Source organism: Hyla sarda, chromosome 4 (assembly GCF_029499605.1).
Source record: "Hyla sarda isolate aHylSar1 chromosome 4, aHylSar1.hap1, whole genome shotgun sequence".
Lineage (NCBI taxonomy): Eukaryota > Metazoa > Chordata > Amphibia > Anura > Hylidae > Hyla > Hyla sarda.
The window spans coordinates 221,905,343-221,925,672 of NC_079192.1; the positions used below are offsets into that span (position 1 = coordinate 221,905,343).

At 45.1% G+C, this 20,330-nt stretch overlaps 1 protein-coding gene across 1 annotated transcript in view; it reads right to left on the reverse strand.

Moving 5' to 3' along the window:
- The window catches only part of LAMB4 (laminin subunit beta 4), a 137,564-nt gene that overhangs the window by 89,450 nt on the left and 27,784 nt on the right, over nt 1–20,330 (reverse strand). The window contains exons 12-18 of the mRNA XM_056573634.1: nt 19,559–19,638; nt 17,837–17,987; nt 17,599–17,730; nt 17,327–17,512; nt 17,053–17,174; nt 15,410–15,530; nt 14,629–14,806 (exon numbers count right to left, since the gene is read on the reverse strand). Coding sequence (XP_056429609.1) covers nt 14,629–14,806; nt 15,410–15,530; nt 17,053–17,174; nt 17,327–17,512; nt 17,599–17,730; nt 17,837–17,987; nt 19,559–19,638 — 970 coding nt within the window. The remainder of the gene's footprint in view (nt 1–14,628; nt 14,807–15,409; nt 15,531–17,052; nt 17,175–17,326; nt 17,513–17,598; nt 17,731–17,836; nt 17,988–19,558; nt 19,639–20,330) is intronic.

Consider the following 20,330-nt stretch of genomic DNA (forward strand, 5'->3'; position numbering starts at 1 on the left):
CGACCACCGTGGTAAGGTCAGCGACAACTGGCAGAGGAACTTCAGCGGGATCCATGGCCGGATCTACTGTCACGATGCCGGCTGGCAGGTAGTGGATCCTCTGTGCCAGAGAGGGATTGGCGTGGACCGTGCTAGTGGATCGGTTCTAAGTCACTACTGGTTTTCACCAGAGCCCGCCGCAAAGCGGGATGGTCTTGCTGCGGCGGTAGTGACCAGGTCGTATCCACTAGCAACGGCTCACCTCTCTGGCTGCTGAAGATAGGCGCGGTACAAGGGAGTAGACAGAAGCAAGGTCGGACGTAGCAGAAGGTCGGGGCAGGCAGCAAGGATCGTAGTCAGGGGCAACGGCAGGAGGTCTGGAACACAGGCTAGGAACACACAAGGAAACGCTTTCACTGGCACGATGGCAACAAGATCCGGCAAGGAAGTGCAGGGGAAGTGAGGTGATATAGGGAAGTGCACAGGTGAAGACACTAATTGGAATCACTGCGCCAATCAGCGGCGCAGTGGCCCTTTAAATCGCAAAGACCCGGCGCGCGCGCGCCCTAGGGAGCGGGGCCGCGCGCGCCGGGACAGGACCGAGGGAGAGCGAGTCAGGTACGGGAGCCGGGGTGCGCATCGCGAGCGGGCGCTACCCGCATCGCGAATCGCATCCCGGCTGGAAGCGGAATCGCAGCGCCCCGGGTCAGTGGATCTGACCGGAGCGCTGCAGCGGGGAGAGTGTAGCGAGCGCTCCGGGGAGGAGCGGGGACCCGGAGCGCTCGGCGTAACAGCTATAAGAACCCAATGAGACCAAAGACGTGTATTTTTTTCCTCTCTCATGGAGGAAGAAGCTAGGGACAAGACCTCTCATTCCTGGTCCTTCTAAGTCCCTGAGAAATATTAAGGCCAGCCATATACCAGATGCTATCTCCGGTCCCTCAGCTGCTGCATGATACAAGCCTGCGGCGGAAATTAACATTTTGCAGCCTCCTGAGCCTCTTAAACTGGGGTAAGTACTGTGGCCGGTGCGGGGAGGCGTGGTCTCGGCTGAGCGTGTTGTTCCGGCTATCCTACGAGGAGGAATAGCGGTGATGCGGGAGGACTCCAACATGGCGCCGGGTGCACCCACAGTATTTCCAGTGCTTACCTAATGTGATTGAAGGCGTACTTATTTATTGTTTGGCCGGGATCTGCCAGGGCTGTGCTCAGCCTAGGCAGCAGATCCTTTTCCCGTAGACTTTTGTTGAGGGAGCGGGCGTGACGTCACAAGGGGGCGGGCCTGACGTCACAAGGGGCGGCCCTGAACACGGAAACCCGCACACAGCGTTCGGAACAATAAACTTCCGGAAGCTGGGGAGCGGAGCTCCGGAAGCAGGCCAGCGGAGTACCCCTTTAATCCATCTGAGATTCAACCCTGTGCCTTCTTAGGTTAGCTTAAAGGGGAAATGTGTGACACCTTTAAAGAGATTAAGGATGCTATAATTCCCAAAAAAAAAAAAAAAAAAAAGGAAAAGGTATAGTAAATGCACTTCTGTGGCCTCAGACTCTTCTTCTGAGGCATCTGCATCTAGGGAGTCCGACTCTGAGGAGTTATTTGAAGATATAGTTGATGATCTGTATTCACCCCCTAAAGAAAAGTTTCCTAAGTTTCCTAAGCTTCTATCCGCTGTTAAGGAAACTCTAGAATCTGAGAAAGACGTATCTCATAAATCAAAAAAAGACCAGCTTTATTACTTTCCGCAAGTGCCTGGAAAGGTTTTGCCTTCTCACCCTGTACTATCGTAATTTTTCAAGAAAGACTGGTCTAAACCAGAAAAGAAGATGGATGCTGGGGCCAGGTTTAAAACTACTTATAGATTGAACCCCAAGGTGTGCTCAGAATGGGAAGATCACCCAAAACATGATTTGGCAGCGGCGAGGCTGGCAAAGAAATCTTTATTTCCCTCGGATGAGTCTTCAAGGCTGTCAGATCCATTAGAGAGAAAGGCTGACAGTCTGGTGAAGAAAACATTTCTGGCAGCGGCTTCATCATCTAAAATAGGGATCATCTCCTAAAGGGTGTAGTAAATCTGCTGCTGAGTTTCAGTGAGATGCACCTATTGATATTCTTAAGTTTTCTCCAAGAGTCCTAGCATTGTCTAATGCTACCAGACGTGCACTCTGGATTAAACAGTGAGGAGGGGATATGTCTTCAAAATGTTGTTTTGTTAGCCTGCCGTTTAAACCCTTCTCTATGTCTGGGCCACAACAAAGAAATATTGAAATCCTTTAACGAGAAAAAGAAGCCTACTAGAGCCTTTTGTGGGAGGCCAAGAAGTTCTCCAAAAATAAATTATTCCTTTCGTTCTAACAGAAGAACCAACTACAAGAGAAAATGGGAAGCCTCCGCCTCATCCAAGAAAAAGCCTTTTTCCAAAAACAAAGAGTTATGATGCCAGCAGCAGTTTACTGCCAGTAGGGGGCAGGTTAAGGTTCTTTGCAAAGATATGGCAAAGGACATCATCGAGTGCTTGGGTAATGGACATCATCATCAGAGGTTACTCACTAGAACTAAAAACCTTTCCTGCAGAAAGGTTTTTGCTCAACAGAACTTCCAATCCCGTGGTAGCCGACCTGGTGGATCAGTTTATTCAGAAGCAAGCTCTGGAAGAAGTTCCTCTAGAAGAACAGTTCAAGGGTCTATATTCTCTAATCTTTGTAGTCCCCAAGGCCTCGGAGGATTGGAGGTTGGTGATCGACCTATCCTATCTGAACCGTTTTTTCCTGAAGAGGAAGTTCTGAATGGAATCCATTCGATTAGCAGTCTTGAATATAGAAGAAGGAGACTTCCTTGTGTTTATAGATCTCCATGACGCATATCTGCACAACCCTATCCTTCAGGCACACAGGAAGTTTCTCAGGATTGCGGTTCTGGTCCATCACAAAATTCATCACCTATAGTTCACTTGTCTTCCGTTTGACATAACATCAGCTCCACAGGTGATCACAAAAGTGGTGGTGGTTCTGACTACAGCTCTTTGTCTACAAGAAATCTGTGTGACACCCTACTTGGACGATTGGCTTGTGAGAGCTCAGTCATAAGATGTGTTAATTCATCACCTCAATATCACACTCCAGTTTCTTCATGACCACGGGTTTCTAGTGAATGTCAAGAAGTCCTGCCTCAAGCCTACTATGGTAATATCTTACCTAGGATTTACAATAGATTCTCTTCAGATGAAGCTGTTCCCATTGCATCAGAGAGTACTCAGCCTGATGATGACAATCAATGCTCAGCTGCATTGCCGCAAATGCTCTATAAGACAAGCGATGAGGGCTCTTGGAATGCTAACCTCCTTGTTGGAAGCAGTATCATGGGCAAGAGCTCATTTCAGGAGGTTGCAAGATTATATCCTAAAGAAATGGGTCATCAAGATTCCGTTTGTCTGAAGAGGGATCTGAAGTGGTGGCTGCCTCCAAATCGGTTTCCTCAGGGCAAGACTCTTCAGAATCTGACTCAAGTAGTTCTCACAACGGATGCCTCAGGTTCAGGTTGGGGTGCCTATGTAGAGGACGCATGGATACAAAGGTTGTGGACCTCAAAGGAGTCAGGGATGTCCGAATCTGAAGGAACTCACGGCCATCAGAAAAGGTCTTGTCTACTTCAAGTCAAGAGCCTGTTCAGATTCAGTCCAACAACTTACCTTCAGTATTTTACCTCAACAAGTAAAGCGGGACAAGGAGCCGATTGATGCAGAAAGAATGTGCTCACATCATGTCCTAGGCAGAGGAGAATGTCCTGTTGATCTTGGCAGTTCACATCAGAGAATCAGACAACACCAGAACAGACTGGCTGAGCCGGAATGTCATCAATCTGGGAGAATAGGAGCTCAATCCAAGAATCTTCAAGCCCTTGACGATCAGATGGGGAATGCCAGACCTGGATGCCATGGCGAATCACCAGAACAAGAAACTTCCACAGTTCTGTTCTCTGTTAAGGACAGGGAACCCGGTAATGGAGGCCGGCCTGTCGATCAGTTGGAAGAGGTTCGTGTATGTCCTTCTCCCGACTCCCCTAATTCAGAGAGTGCTTCAGAAAATACTCACATTCTAGCCTAGAAGGGCTTGGTTTCCTCTCGCATTGAGATTATCGAGAGGAAACTTCTGGAAACTTCCAGACCAGAAGGATCTCCAACTTCAGTCAGGGATGCTGCATCCAGACCTCCTAAGATTTCAGTTGACAGCTTGGAATATGAACGAAGAATGCTGACAGACCAAGGCGTATCCCAAGAGGTGATATCTATTCTACTGGCATCTAGGAAGCCATCAACTCTGAAGGTTTACAACAGGGTTTGGTCTTTATATTCAGCCTGGTGTGTGAAGAATTCTTGTTCATTGGGAGATGTGTCATCTGTATTACAGTTTCTGCAGGAAGGATTCCAAAAGGGTCTAAAAACAAATACACTGAAGGTTCAATTGACTGCCATTAAATATAAACTTAATGGTGTATTCTCCAAAATGGCCCTGGTCTCAAGATACTTGAAAGCGATTAGCAAGCTCCGGCCTACCGTTCATAATCCAATGCCTTCGTGGGATCTTTCCTTCGTTTTGCAAAGGTTGTGTTGTCACCCATTTGAGCCTATGGAAGATTCATCATGGTAATGGCTCTCCTTTAAGTGGCTGTTGCTAGTGGCAATTCTTTCAGCCAGAAGACTGAGTGACTTAAAAGCGCTTTCTTCAAAAGATCCTTATCTCAGGATTTTAGCAGATGCTGTAATTTTAAGAACCAAATCGGGTTTATTACTGAAGGTTTCTACTATGACAAACATCAATCAAGAAATTGCTTGGAAAATAGGGATGTTCGGAGCTGTCAGTGACAGCCCGATCATCCTGAGGGATAGGAGTGAGGTTGCAGTGCTGCAGCCTCCTCCTATCCCCTGCCATTAGTCAGCACTGAGTACTGACCAATGGCAGTTGATGATGGGGGGTTACTATGGAAACCCCCCGCTCTGCCCACCCCTGGATGTCGGGCAGAACAGGGGGAGAAGATGGCGGCCGGTACTTGTGGAGAAGATGCCGTGGGGACTGCCGATCGCCGGTGACCTCAGCGGAGATCAGAGGCGCAGATAGGGAGGCAATGGCGTGGAGCATGAAGGGAGTTGGCAGTAAAGCGATCTTTACTGCTGCCTTCCTAGTGGAAGCCAAACTGCAACTCCCAGCATGCCCAGACAGCCAAAGGCTGTCTGGGCATGCTGGGAGTTGTAGTTTTGCAACATCTGGAGGGTTACAGTGGTGCCCAAACATTAGCCCTCCAGATGTTGCAAAACTACAACTCTCAGCATGCCTAGACTGCCCAGGCATGCTGGGAGTCGTAGTTCTGTAACATCTGTCCCTTTAGATTTTGCAATTTTCATGAAAATTTTGAAAATTGCTGCTATACTTTGAAGCCCTCTAATTTTTTCAAAAAGTAAAAATATGCCCATTTTATGATATCAACATAAAGTAGACATATTGTATTTGTGAATCAATATAAAATGTATTTGGAATATAAATTTTACTTACAAGCAGAGAGTTTCAAAGTTAGAAAAATGCGAAATTTTCTAATTTTTCATGAAATTTGGGGATTTTTCACCAAGAAAGGATGCAAGTAACGACGAAAATTTACCACAAATATAAAGTAGAATATGTCACCAAAAATCAATCTCAGAATAATCAGTAAAAGCATCTTAGAGTTATTAATGCTTAAAGTGACAGTGGTCAGAATTGCAAAAAATGGCTCCGGTGAAAATGAGCTGCGTCCTTAAAGGGGTACTCCACTGGAATTTTTTTTATTTTTTTTCCTTTTTTAAATCAACTGGTGACAGAAAGTTCGACAGGTTTGTAAATTACTTCGGTTTAAAAATCGTAATCCTTCCAGTACTTCTCAGCTGCTGTTATGATCCACAGGAAGTTCTTTTCTTTTAAATTTCCTTTCTGCCTGACCACAGTGCTCTCTTCTGTTGACACCTCTGTCGGGCACCAGTTGATTAAAAAAATAAATAAATAAATGTTTTCCAGTGGAGTACCCCTTTAAGGGGATAAGTGGTTAAAATTGTCCTCTTCTGACCCCTATAACTTTAAAAAAAATTGCGTACAGGGCTGTATGAGGGCTCATATTTTTTATCAGTACCATGTTTGTTTTGATCAGACTTTTTTATCGCATTTTATTATTTTTTTTATGGTATAACAAGTGATCAAAAATACGCTATTTTGGACTTGTTTGGATTTTATAGTTCAGACATTTTTGCACATGGCGATACCACATATGTTTATTTTTATTATGTTTATATCTTTTTTATATGGAATTTGGGAAAAGGGGGGTGGTTTAAACTTTAATAAAGAAGGGGTTAATGTGTGTGTTTGTAAACTTTTTTAACCTTTTTTTTTTTACACTTTTAGTCCCCTTAGGGGACTTTTAGGAGGAATCATTTGATTCCTCATACAGATCAATGTGGTTCCATAGAACCACATTGATCTGTGTGCTCTGCGCTCGATTGACAAAGCCTGAGAGGTAATCCCTCAGGCTATCTCAGCAGTAGATCACACCCCATCCCCCCCCCCCCCCCCCGCCGGGCCAACCAGGGACAGGATAAAGGCACCCTTAGACGCTGCTGTCAGCTACAGGAATCAGCTGGGGGCCGTCCGGGATGATGCGAGCTCGAGTCAGGAGCCCGCTCCATACCCGGTTAATGGCACATGGACGAGTATAGACATCCATGGACGTTAACCGGTTAAACCCTAGAAGGCAAAGATTCTCCTCTTTCATTAAGGGCACATTCTACAAGATCTACGGATGCATCTGGGGCTGAAAAATATCATGTACCCATGGACCAAATCTGCAGAGCTGCAACTTGGGCTTCTCCAAACACCTTGATTAAGCATTATCGATTGGATGTTGCTTCGTCTGAAGGATCTGCCTTTGGCTTGAGCGTACTCCAAGGTGCCATGAGTCTTTGATGAACCCACCCTTTGTTATTTAGCATTTCCGTGCAAGTCCCATTTGTGCCGCCTTTTGACGTACGGTAAGCAGAAACTTTATTTCTTACCTGAAATTTTCTTTTCCCGAAGTCCAAAGGCGACACAAGTATACCTCTCTTAAAATTATATTGCTGCATACTATACACGTGTCTGTGGTCTCATTGGGTTCCTATAGCCTTCATTCAGGTGTGCAGGGGGTGTTAATTACTTGTATTGTATTGCTAGTTATTGTCACGATTCGGCTGGCTGGAGGTGGATCCTCTGTGTCAGAGAAAGATTGGCGTGGACCGTGTCGGTGGACCGGTTCTAAGTTGCTACCGGTTTTCACCAGAGCCCGCCGCAAAGCGGGATGGTCTTGCAGCGGCGGTAGCAACCAGGTCGTATCCACCGGCAACGGCTCAACCTCTCTGACTGCTGAGATAGGCGCGGTGCAAGGGAGTAGACAAGAGCAGGGTCAGACGTAGCAGAAGGTCAGGGCAGGCAGCAAGGATCGTAGTCAGGGGCAACGGCAGGAGGTCTGGAACACAGGCTAGGAACATACAAGGAAACACTTTCACTGGCACAATAGCAACAAGATCCGGTAAGGAAGTGCAGGGGAAGTGAGGTATAAATAGGGAAGTGCACAGGTGAAGGTACTGATTGAAACCCATGCGCCAATCAGTGGCGCACCGGCCCTTTAAATCGCAAAGACCCGGCGCGCGCGCCCTAGGGAGCGGGGCCGCGCGCGCCCTAGGGAGCGGGGCCGCGCGCGCCGGGACAGCACAGACGGGGAACGAGTCTGGTAAGCGGGTCGGGATGCGCATCGCGAGCGGGCGTGTCCCGCATCACGAATCGCATCCCGGCTGGGGACATTATCGCAGCGCACCCGGTCAGCAGGTCTGACCGGGGCGCTGCGAACAGGAGAACACTGTGAGCGCTCCGGGGAGGAGCGGGGACCCGGAGCGCTCGGCGTAACAGTACCCCCCCCCCTTGGGTCTCCCCCTCTTTTTAGAACCTGAGAATTTGAGGATAAGGTTCTTGTCAAGGATGTTGTCCTCGGGTTCCCATCACCTCTCCTCTGGGCCGCAATTCTCCCAATCTACAAGAAAACATTTTTTACCTCTGACCGTCTTGGATGCCAGAATTTCTTTCACCGAGAAGATGTCAGAGGACCCGGAAACAGGAGTAGGAGCAACAACCTTGGGAGAGAAGCGGTTAAGGATGAGTGGTTTAAGGAGAGAGACATGAAAAGCATTGGAAATACGGAGAGAAGGAGGAAGAAGGAGTTTGTAATAGACAGGGTTGATTTGGCATTTGATTTTAAAAGGACCAAGATAACGTGGTCCCAGTTTATAACTGGGGACACGAAAGCGGACATACTTGGTGGAGAGCCATACTTTGTCTCCGGGAGAAAAAACAGGGGGAGTTCTTCTTTTTTTATCGGCATGTCTCTTCATCCGGGATGAGGCCTGTAGGAGAGATTTTTGAGTCTCTTTCCAGATGGTGGAGAAGTCCCGAGTCACCTCATCAACAGCGGGCAAACCAGAAGGCATGGGAGTGGGAAGGGGGGAAGAGGGTGACGGCCGTACACCACAAAAAATGGGGATTTAGCGGAAGACTCAGAGACTCTGAAATTGTACGAGAATTCGGCCCATGGTAGAAGATCGGCCCAGTCATCCTGGCGGGAGGAAACAAAATGTTGCAAATAGTCACCAAGAACCTGATTAATTCTTTCCACTTGCCCATTGGATTGGGGATGATAAGAAGACGAGAAGTTTAACTTGATTTTAAGTTGAGTACAGAGGGCCCTCCACAATTTCGACACAAATTGAACGCCTCTATCCGAGACGATATGCGTAGGAAGCCCGTGAAGGCGAAAAATGTGCATAAAAAATTGTTTCGCCAACTGAGGCACAGAAGGAAGACCTGGAAGAGGGATAAAATGTGCCATCTCGGAGAACCGATCAACGACCACCCAAATAACTGTGTTGCCATGGGATAAAGGTAAGTCAGTAATAAAGTCCATACCAATCTGAGACCATGGTCGCTCAGGAACAGGCAGAGGATGGAGGAGACCGGCAGGCTTCTGGTGAGGGGTCTTGTCCCGGGCACAGACTGTACAAGCCTGCACAAAATCAGCAACATCAGCTTCCAGGGTAGGCCACCAATAAAAACGAGAGATGAGCTGGATGGATTTTTTGATGCCAGCATGGCCTGCGAGGTGTGAGGAGTGTCCCCACCTTAGAATCCTGAGGCGCTGGCGTGGAGAGATGAAGGTCTTCCCTGGAGGAGTTTGTCTGATGGAAGCTGGAGAAGTGGAGATCCGACAGTCCGGAGGGATAATGTGTTGCGGGGAAGCTTCCATTTCAGAGGCATCCGTTGAACGAGAGAGAGCGTCAGCCCTAATGTTCTTGTCAGCGGGGCGAAAATGAATTTCAAAGTTAAAACGGGCAAAGAACAACGACCACCTAGCCTGGCGAGGGTTCAGCCGTTGGGCAGACTGAAGATGAGAGATTCTTGTGATCAGTGTATATAATAACTGGGTATTTGGATCCCTCCAGCAGGTGCCTCCATTCCTCAAGCGCCAATTTTATGGCCAGTAGTTCTCGATCACCAATGGAGTAGTTTTTCTCTGCCGGAGAGAAGGTCCTAGAACAGAAACCACAAGTAACAGCATGTCCGGAAGAATTTTTCTGTAGGAGTACCGCTCCAGCTCCCACCGAGGAGGCGTCACCTCCAGTGAGAAGGGCTTAGATGGATCAGGTCTGGAGAGTACGGGAGCAGAAGAAAAGGCAGTTTTGAGATGATTGAACGCCTCTTCCGCTTGAGGAGGCCAGGACTTAGGGTTGGCGTTTTTCATGGTTAGGGCCACGATTGGGGCCACAATAGTGGAAAAATGTGGAATAAATTGTCTGTAATAATTGGCAAACCCCAAGAAACGTTGGATAGCACGGAGTCCGGAGGGGTGTGGCCAATCCAATATGGCTGATAGTTTGTCCGGGTCCATTTGGAGTCCCTGGCCAGAGACTAAGTATCCTAGGAAGGGAAGAGATTGACATTCAAAGAGACATTTTTCCATTTTGGCATATAATTGATTGTCCCGAAGTCTTTGAAGAACCATGCGGACATGCCGGCGGTGTTCTTCTAGGTTAGAAGAAAAAATCTGAATATCGTCCAGGTAAACCACAACACAGGTATATAGAAGATCATGAAAAATTTCATTTACAAAGTCTTGGAAGACGGCAGGGGCGTTGCAAAGCCCAAAAGGCATAACCAGATATTCAAAGTGTCCATCTCTGGTGTTAAACGCGGTCTTCCACTCGTCCCCTTCCCTGATGCGGATGAGATTATATACACCTCTTAAGTCCAATTTGGTAAAGATGTTGGCGCCACGTAGGCGGTCAAAGAGTTCCGAGATAAGAGGTAGGGGATAGCGATTTTTTACAGTGATTTTATTAAGTCCGCGGTAATCAATGCAAGGTCGTAAGGAGCCGTCTTTTTTGGAAACAAAGAAAAATCCAGCTCCGTTAGGGGAGGAAGACTTGCGGATAAACCCCCTTTATAAATTCTCTTGGATGTACTCCGACATGGCTTGTGTTTCCGGAGCGGACAGAGGATAGATTCTGCCCCGGGGTGAAGTAGTACCAGGGAGGAGGTCAATAGGGCAGTCATAAGGCCTGTGAGGAGGCAAAGTTTCTGCTAGTTTTTTGCAAAAAACATCAGCATAGTCCAGATAGGCCTTGGGGAGACCTGGTATCGGGGGAGCCATAGGTTTTTGACTGACAGTACTGGGAGCAGGCATAAGACAGTTCTTGTGGCAAGTAGTACCCCAGTTCTTGATCTCCCCGGTGGTCCAATCGAGGGTTGGGGAATGGCGTTGAAGCCAAGGTAGTCCAAGAAGAATTTCTGAAGTGCAATTAGAGAGGACCAGAAATTCAATCTTTTCGTGATGGGGTCCAATGCACATTAAGAGGGGTTCCGTGCGGTAACGCACAGTACAGTCCAATCTTTCATTATTAACAGAGGCGATGTAGAGGGGTCTGGCGAGACTGGTCACCGGGATGTTGAACCTGTTGACGAAAGAGGCCAAAATAAAATTTCCTGCAGATCCGGAATCCAAGAAGGCCACAGCTGAGAAGGAGAAGGTAGAAGAAGAAATCCGCACAGGCACAGTAAGACGTGGGGAAGCAGAATTCACACCTAGAGCTGTCTCACCTTTGTGCGGAGTCGGAGTGCGTCTTTCCTGACGTGGAGGTCGGATAGGACAATCCTTCAAGAAGTGTTCGGTACTGGCACAGTACAGGCAAAGGTTCTTCATGCGGCGGCGTGTCCTCTCTTGAGATGTCAAGCGAGACCAGTCAACTTGCATAGCCTCCACGGCGGAAGTCACAGGAACGGATTGCAGTGGACCATAGGAGAGAGGAGTCGGGGAGAGAAACCGCCTCGTGCGAACAAAATCCATATCCTGGCGGAGCTCCTGACACCTTTCGGAAAAACGCATGTCAATGCGGGTGGCAAGATGAATAAGTTCATGCAGGTTAGCAGGGATTTCTCGTGCGGCCAGCACATCTTTGATGTTACTGGATAGGCCTTTTTTTAAGGTCGCGCAGAGGGCCTCGTTATTCCAGGACAATTCGGAGGCGAGAGTACGGAATTGGATGGCGTACTCGCCGACAGAAGAATTACCCTGGACCAGGTTCAGCAGGGCAGTCTCGGCAGAAGAGGCTCGGGCTGGTTCCTCAAAGACACTTCGAATCTCCATGAAGAAAGAGTGTACAGAGGCAGTGACAGGATCATTGCGGTCCCAGAGCGGTGTGGCCCATGACAGGGCTTTCCCAGACAGAAGGCTGACCAAGAAAGCCACCTTTGACCTTTCAGTTGGAAATTGGTCCGACATCATCTCCAAATGCAGGGAACATTGTGAAAGAAAACCACGGCAAAATTTAGAGTCCCCATCAAATTTGTCCGGCAATGATAAATGGAGGCTGGATGCGGCCATTCGCTGCGGAGGAGGTGCAGGAGCTGGCGGAGGAGATGGTTGCTGAAGCTGTGGTAGAAGCTGCTGTAGCATCACGGTCAGTAGAGACAGCTGGTGGCCTTGTTGCGCTATCTGTCGCGACTGCTGGGCGACCACCGTGGTGAGGTCAGCGACAACTGGCAGCGGGACCTCAGCGGGGTCCATGGCCGGATCTACTGTCACGATTCGGCTGGCTGGAGGTGGATCCTCTGTGCCAGAGAGGGATTGGCGTGGACCGTGTCAGTGGACCGGTTCTAAGTTGCTACTGGTTTTCACCAGAGCCCGCCGCAAAGCGGGATGGTCTTGCAGCGGCGGTAGCAACCAGGTCGCATCCACCGGCAACGGCTCAACCTCTCTGACTGCTGAGATAGGCGCGGTACAAGGGAGTAGACAAGAGCAGGGTCGGACGTAGCAGAAGGTCAGGGCAGGCAGCAAGGATCGTAGTCAGGGGCAACGGCAGGAGGTCTGGAACACAGGCTAGGAACACACAAGGAAACGCTTTCACTGGCACAATGGCAACAAGATCTGGCAAGGAAGTGCAGGGGAAGTGAGGTATAAATAGGGAAGTGCACAGGTGAAGGTACTGATTAAAACCCATGCGCCAATCAGTGGCACACCGGCCCTTTAAATCGCAAAGACCCGGCGCGCGCCCTAGGGAGCGGGGCTGCGCGCGCTGGGACAGCACAGACGGGGAACGAGTCTGGTAAGCGGGTCGGGATGCGGGTCGGGATGCGGGTCGGGATGCGCATCGCGAGCGGGCGCGTCCCGCATCACGAATCGCATCCCGGCTGGGGACATTATCGCAGCGCGCCCGGTCAGCAGGTCTGACTGGGGCGCTGCGAACAGGAGAACGCTGTGAGCGATCCGGGGAGGAGCGGGGACCCGGAGCGCTCGGCGTAACAGTTATTGCTCTTCTTCCGGGTCAGGAATGCATTAACCCATTCGTGCCGCCTTTGGACTTCGGGAAAAGAAATTTTCAGGTAAGAAATACATTTTCTACATCTATCTATCTATTTATCTATCTAATCTATCATCTCTAGTTTATTTACAGCAAACTATAGACAATTTAGTGTCACAAGCCTAGCAAGATTTATTTTTAAATGTGGTGTGGCATGGTATTACTCACTGTAAAATAAACTTCTTGCCACTCAGCCTTATTCACTGTATCTTGTTTTACCTAAGGTAGGCAATATTCTTGAGAAGGTCTGCCTTTGAGGTCAGTATCAGGTTGGAATGCAACATGTAGAATGTTAAAAGGTTATTTGCCTTTCAGGTGAAGATGATGAAATACTAGACAAAGTGAATACAAATGGGATATTCTTGAAGACACAGTGTTTACCCGCAACAAAGGGAAAAGATTAGTTTTTACTCACCTTAAAATCTATTGTTTTTAGTCCAAAACAGCAGCACTAATGGAAAAGCTTCTATCTAACTACAAGGATAGGACAGATGGTATCTAGAAACAATGTAATTGCATAGCCTATACCTACTGCTCCATAGCTTCACTGTGTACATCTAACAACTACAATAAACAATCCTCAAGGTCTGCTGTATAACAATTTTAGAGGATGGGGAAAAAAAGCTAAAAATAATACATATGAAATAATTATATGGATTAGTATAACTCCTCATCAGAATGACCATGCAGGCAAAGAGTTAAAGGAAAACTGTCAGACTATTCACCCACACTAAACCCTGCCTCCTTTGAAGCCCCACCCCTGCACATGATTCATTGAATTCAGCAGAGGATATTTTGGGGGACATATCTCAGGAACTACTGGACATATTTAAGTAAATGTTGGTCTCCTGTTCACCCACACTATAACCCTGTATATTGGGTTTAGTGTGGGTGAACAAGCTGACACTTTTCCTTTTAAAGAGTACCTCTCATGATCTTGTAAAATTTTATAATCCTCCCAGTTCACTGCCCCCCATCATTATAAGCCACCCCCTGCCTTTATTTTTTTTAAAATTATTTTTCAGTTTTCTACCTTGATATTTCTCTGCATTTTCTGATCAGTCTCAGTCAGATTCACAGACTGGAAAGGGCTGACCCCCAGCATGTGTGACATCATCTGAAGCCATACAGGGGAGAACTTACTCCCTCACTCTGCTACACACAGCCCAGAGCAGTTCAGTGTGTGAGGTGAGCTATGACTGGATAAGGCTGCACACACACCCTCAGCATTTCCTGATTTTGGACTTCTGCCAGGCCAGCAGGAGTCCAAAGCGTGTGCAAAAGATGGGGGAAAATGTGCTCTGGACAAGTAGGGAGACTCCTAGTGGCAGCTTCTTTAAACACAAATAAAACATAGAAAACGTCATTCTTTTTTTAAACAGAGTACATTAGAATTTTTTTTTATTTAATATAGCAGTGCAATAGCAATAGAGTGCCCATATAAAGGACAAAGAAGAAAGGAAATGGAGTAAGCATTTTCCAGATTTCACCTGTCCCACAAGAGGACAGAAAAAACACAGTGATAATTGATACCATCTGTCCGATTATTGCAGGAAGATAGACTCTTCCCCATTAGTGCTGCTGCTGCAGTATGTAAAGGAAATCACGATCATGCATGAACTACTTAAATCTAAAAAAGTCTTGTCATAGCACATACAGTATACTCATATACATAGCTAGGTACTGAATCACTTACTCAGAGCTCCATTGTGCATACGGGCAGACATACTAAAAATAAGCCTCTCGCACACATCTGGTAGAATTTGTGTTCCAAGATCTGAAGCAATCTCAATGCAGTTATAATAATCATACTCTTCTAATTCTGCTTCAGTACATAGATTGCTTACAGAAGCAATCTGGGGAATCAGTCCGAGCTGCAAGGGATGCAAAATAGTAGTTATTAATAAATAAAATTAAGGTAGGTAGACAGATTTATACTGACGCTTACATGTTATATAAATATATATATATATATATATATATATATATATATATATATATATATATCTTAGCAGTTGTTCTCAACTAAAGTCAACTAAAGTCTTACATGCACATATTATATCTTACCTTTAGTTCTTTTTACTCACATCTTGTACAAATATACTAGTGGAATGCGAGCAAGAAAGAACTTGTACAGGGCAACATGAACAGATTACTCTCATGCTATAATGCATTCACTGTCATGCTTTATTTTAGTGCCATGTAAATAAAGGATAAACATTGAAAAAGCTAACAGCTGAATTCCTCATTACTCTTCCATATGGTAAATGCCCGGATCACACATAATATAACATTAATTTTTTTGTATGTCCCCTTTATATAACCAAAGTACCTGTCCTGACAGTTGGAGGTGTGGGCTCCATGATGGCTGGTACATTAACCACATAATAGAGACAGTAGTTATACACATTACCCATCTGCATCACATTTGATGGCAATAACATTTTCTTTTATTTTCATTATGAAATGATACTTACTGAATCAACTAGAATATAGAATTTGCTATTAGTGTTTGTGGGTGAAGTTTGAGAGAAATAGACATCTATCTGGTATTCTGCATCAGGGTCCAGGCAAACAGATGAGTTCAGCAGAGATAACCTATAGAGAAAATATGCCTGTTAAAGATAGATAATATATAATGCGCATGACACCTCTGTTAAATAAATGGTAAAGAAATGTGGTACTAGCTTTTATGGCCATAGAGCATTTGTAGAGTGACAATACATTTATGACTAATAAATTATGGCTAATTTATGACTATTCATCACAGAAAAAATAGTAATAACAGGTCAGAAGCCCACTTTTCAGCTGTACAAATTGGTCTCAGTTTATCAAAATTGTCGAAGGCTGCCATCACACAGTTTATTTATAGTGTTGCTCGCGAATATTCGCAATGCGAATTTTATTCGCGAATATCGCATATTCGCGAATTCGCGAATATTCGCGAATATAGCACTATATATTCGTAATTACGAATATATATTTTTTTTCCACAGTACACATGACAGTGATCATCCCTCTCTGCTTCCAGCTTGTGTGGTGTAAAGAAAGCTCTAATACTACTGTGTGAGACTGGTGTGCTAATTCGAATATGGCCTATGCCGCTCAACACTATTTATTTAGAAAGCTTCCAATGCAGTTTTTGAGCCAAAGACGAAAGTAGATCGGGCAGGAAGAAGTATTTATTCCTTTGTATTTCATATTCCTTTTAAATAATTTTTTAGTTTTAGCTTAAAAAAAGCAGGTACTTCGCATATAGCACTGTATTCCACACAAAGCTCCCGGCAGGAGAAAGTAAGCGTCCCCCAAGTAAGCGCGACGTCACTGAAGCCTGCGAGAGCTGTACCTCACCATGCCTTGCATGCACTTTCTGACTTTGGTCTCCTGCCAGGCCGGGAGGAGACCAAACTAACTGTTTGACTTGCGTCAGGGAACATAACAGAGCCACCTAGTGGTCGTTTTTTCAATCACATTAAAAACATATAAAGGTTGAGAATTTTAACATCAAGTAAATAGCAAAGTGTCTTATAATTACATAAGGAACAATATATTAAAAGTTTAGTTTGGTGACAGGTACTCTTTAAGAGAACATGTCAGTTTTACAATAAAGTGCACTGCGTAAAAACAAACCCCCAAAAGTTGAAAACTGACTATGTGAACAGGTTCAGTGTTTCTGCAGGTACCAGAATCGGGATCTCCCAACATAAATCTCAGCAAGCAGAAAAATGTTGTATTACTGTAATTTAACTAACCCAGATAATATATTTATAATGTACTTAAAGACATACATTTAAAAAAAATTATTGAAAAAATCAAATGTTTCTTTTACCCCCCCCCCCCCCCCCCCCCCCGAGGGAAAAAAAAAAGAAAGAAAAAGACTAAAATGGTGCCAATTAAAGGTATTATTTGTCCCAGAATGTATTGTAAATAAATTTAAAAAAAAAGAAAGAAAAAAAAACTACAGCTATTGTTTCTAGTCAAAGAAAATTGCTTGGAAATTAAGGTCCAGAATGCATCTGTGGGAAGGGGGTTAAAATATTTAGATGCATTTTTACTTCTATACTGTGCTAATTTTCAACTATGTACAAAAACTGCCATATTGTCACATTTTGTACTTGACCTGGAATTAGCAGGAAGACTCAATACATATCCCTCAGGCTGGGGTGTTCTGTCCTTGCAGTATTCGCTCGCTACACCATGTGGTTGGTTAACTGTAATTCTTGCAGTCCAGTCTTCCAAAGACTATTAAAAAATAAATAAATAATACTAATAATATATAAACAAAGTAATGATCAATAAAATAAGTACAAAAAGGTAAACAAAGAGAATAATACATTTAACTATTGTATCTTTGAAGATTCCCCAATGACAATGAAAAAAATACAACACATTACCTCTGGCTCGTATCGAATAGCAATGAGGAAGTCCATAGAGTAGGGAATGTTGTCTACAGTAAACCTTAGACCAGCTCCATTTAGAACACGTGCAAATCCAGGGCCTGTCCATGTGATAGGTTTTCCAGGAGTTGGCTGCCGTAAGACCAGTTCCACGACACCCTCTGTGCCATATGGGACAATTTCCTGGATGCAGAATATTAAGACAAATGATACTTTCCAGGAGGCACAAGATATCCCCACTCATCATACAATAACATAGAATACATTACCTGGGCCTGTCGTCTGCCTCGTAGGCTTCTTTTCCTCATACTTTTCAGTATTATCCTGCCATTCTCATAGCGGAAATCTATTCCTTGTTTGAGGAAGTAATCCTTGCATTTTGGCATGGGAGTTGGATTAACCTGGAAGAAAATTATAGGCAATGTGAGTTGATCATATTAGTATGACGACAACTTGTTAGTCATTCATCTTTCTTTGGTAAAGCTGGGAAGGCTGGCTGTGACTCACTATAGTTGCAGATCCAGAGAGTGCTTGGGCTTTCTCTGCCTCATAGATGTAGTAATCTAGGGGTACAATATAATAGCCATTTGCAGGTTCATTACACTGAAGCCCTACAATGTTAGGAAGACAGTCACATTGACCGGTACTTTGAGAACATCTGTAAGCATGGAGAAAACAAAGAATGAAACATAGAACGCATACTAATGTAATATCAATACACAATGGTAAATTAATGCCAAATAACATCTTAGAATATTGTAGAAGCAATGATTTTACTAATGGAATGGGGCTTATTTATTAAAGGAATTGTGGCAGGTTGCATTCATACCATATTCATTCCATATTTATCAAAGCCTTGTACATATCCGAAAACATGGCATGGTGGCTTCTAGAACACAGTGTTAATCCGTGACATAATATTTTTCAAAACATTGCATTTTGCGAAGAAACTGACGTATATCTTGGTACTGTATATCTGGCCCATTGTTTCATGATATCTTAAGTCTAATAAAGAAAATATTTATCAAAACATGTAGCCTTTTATAGCCTTTTAATTAATGTATTTGTTAACCACGTATATCACAACATTATATATACAGTATTGTATACTAGCAGAGTACCCAGCATTGCCCAGCCTGCCCAGATCTAAATCTTGTGGTAGAGGAAAAAGCAACAATAAATTGTACTCATATCACACCCTCATATCCCAACCTCATATTGCGTCCTCATATCCCATCCTTAGATCACTTCCTCATATCCTGTCCTTATATCCTGTCCTCATATCCTGCCCTCATACCCCGCCCTCATATCCCGCCCTCATATCCCATCCTTAGATCACTTCCTCATATCCTGTCCTTATATCCTGTCCTCATATCCCGTCCTCATATCCTCTCCTCATATCCCATCCTTATATTACGTCCTCATATTCTGTCCTTATATCCTGTCCTCATATCCCGCCCTCATATCCCGCCCTCATACCCCGCCCTCATACTCCGCCCTCATATCCCAAACTCATATCCCGTTCTCACATCCCACATCTTGAGAAGAGATGTTTAAGGGGGATATGATAAATGTATATAAGTATATTAATGGCCCATACAAAAAATATGGAGAAAAACTGTTCCAGGGGCACTCCCTCCGTCTGGAGAAGAAAAGGTTTAGTCTCAAGGGGCGACACGCCTTCTTTACCATAAGAACTGTGAATTTATGGAACAGTCTACCTCAGGAACTAGTTACAGCAGGAATGATTAATAAATTTAATACAGGGTTAGATACATTCCTGGAACAAAATAACATTAATGCTTATGAAGAAATGTAAAATCCCATCCCTTCCCCAATATCGCGCCACACCCCTACCCTTCAATTCTCTGGTTGAACTTGATGGATGTATGTCTTTTTTCAACCGTACTAACTATGTAACTATGTAACCTCATATTCATCCTCATAAGGATGGGAATCCTTAGATCACTTCCTCATATTCTGACCTCATATCCTGTCCACATATTCCATCTTTATATTACGTCCTCATATCCTGTCCTTATATCCTGTCCTTATATCCCATTCTCATAGCCTGTGCTCATATCCCAACCTCAAATGCTATCCTCGTATCCTGCCCTCATATCACGATCTCATACTCTGTCATCATACCCTGTCCTATCAAGTTCACATATCCATCCAAGCATTTTATTTCATGTATAAACAATATCCTATACAGTGTCCTATACTTACACACTTGTATGTGCACCTCCGATATCACAGTTGCATGCTGAACAAGGGTACAGACTGTTTCCAAGTCCCCAATAGCCAGGCTAAAACATAATAAAATGAATAATGGATATTGACTTATAAGTCACTTGCAAATACACAGTAGATACAGCTGCGTACCTACCATAGAAGTAGGCCATACTGTGTGCATCATACTGAATCAGCATAAAGGTATAAGTGAGTGTGTGTGAATGGGTGTGTGGTGAGGGTGTGATGAGGGCAGATGGCCTTAACCCCTTGTATTTGTGACGCCAGGGCGTGGTTAACCTCTGCACCACCCTATCCTGGGCTAGATCCTGGGCTAGATGAGGGGCAAATAATGACTCCGATGCCAAGTTATGGAACAACGGCAGCTTTACTAAGGCAGACAGATGGAATAGTCTTTACAGTTCAGCTAGGCCCAAGGAGGTGATAAGTGACTTTAGAGACTTGCGGGCTCGCTGGGACTTGTAGTGGACTTGGATAGAATGCTGCAGACCCATGCTGAATTTAGACAGATTTTACTGACTTGACTAGGACTGACTAGACTTCCCTCCTTGTGCAGCTTACCAGGCTTTGACGTTCACCTGTGGGGCACTTGGTGATGGAAGCGTGGCTGCGTGACTAGGCCGTGGGTATCCTCAGGCAGGACACCAGATACTCTCAGGTCTTGACTGTTCCTCAGCAGAGATTAGACTGACTAGCTAGCTCCTCCCTTGGTTTATATAGGAGGACTTTTTGAGGGGTCCTATAGGTC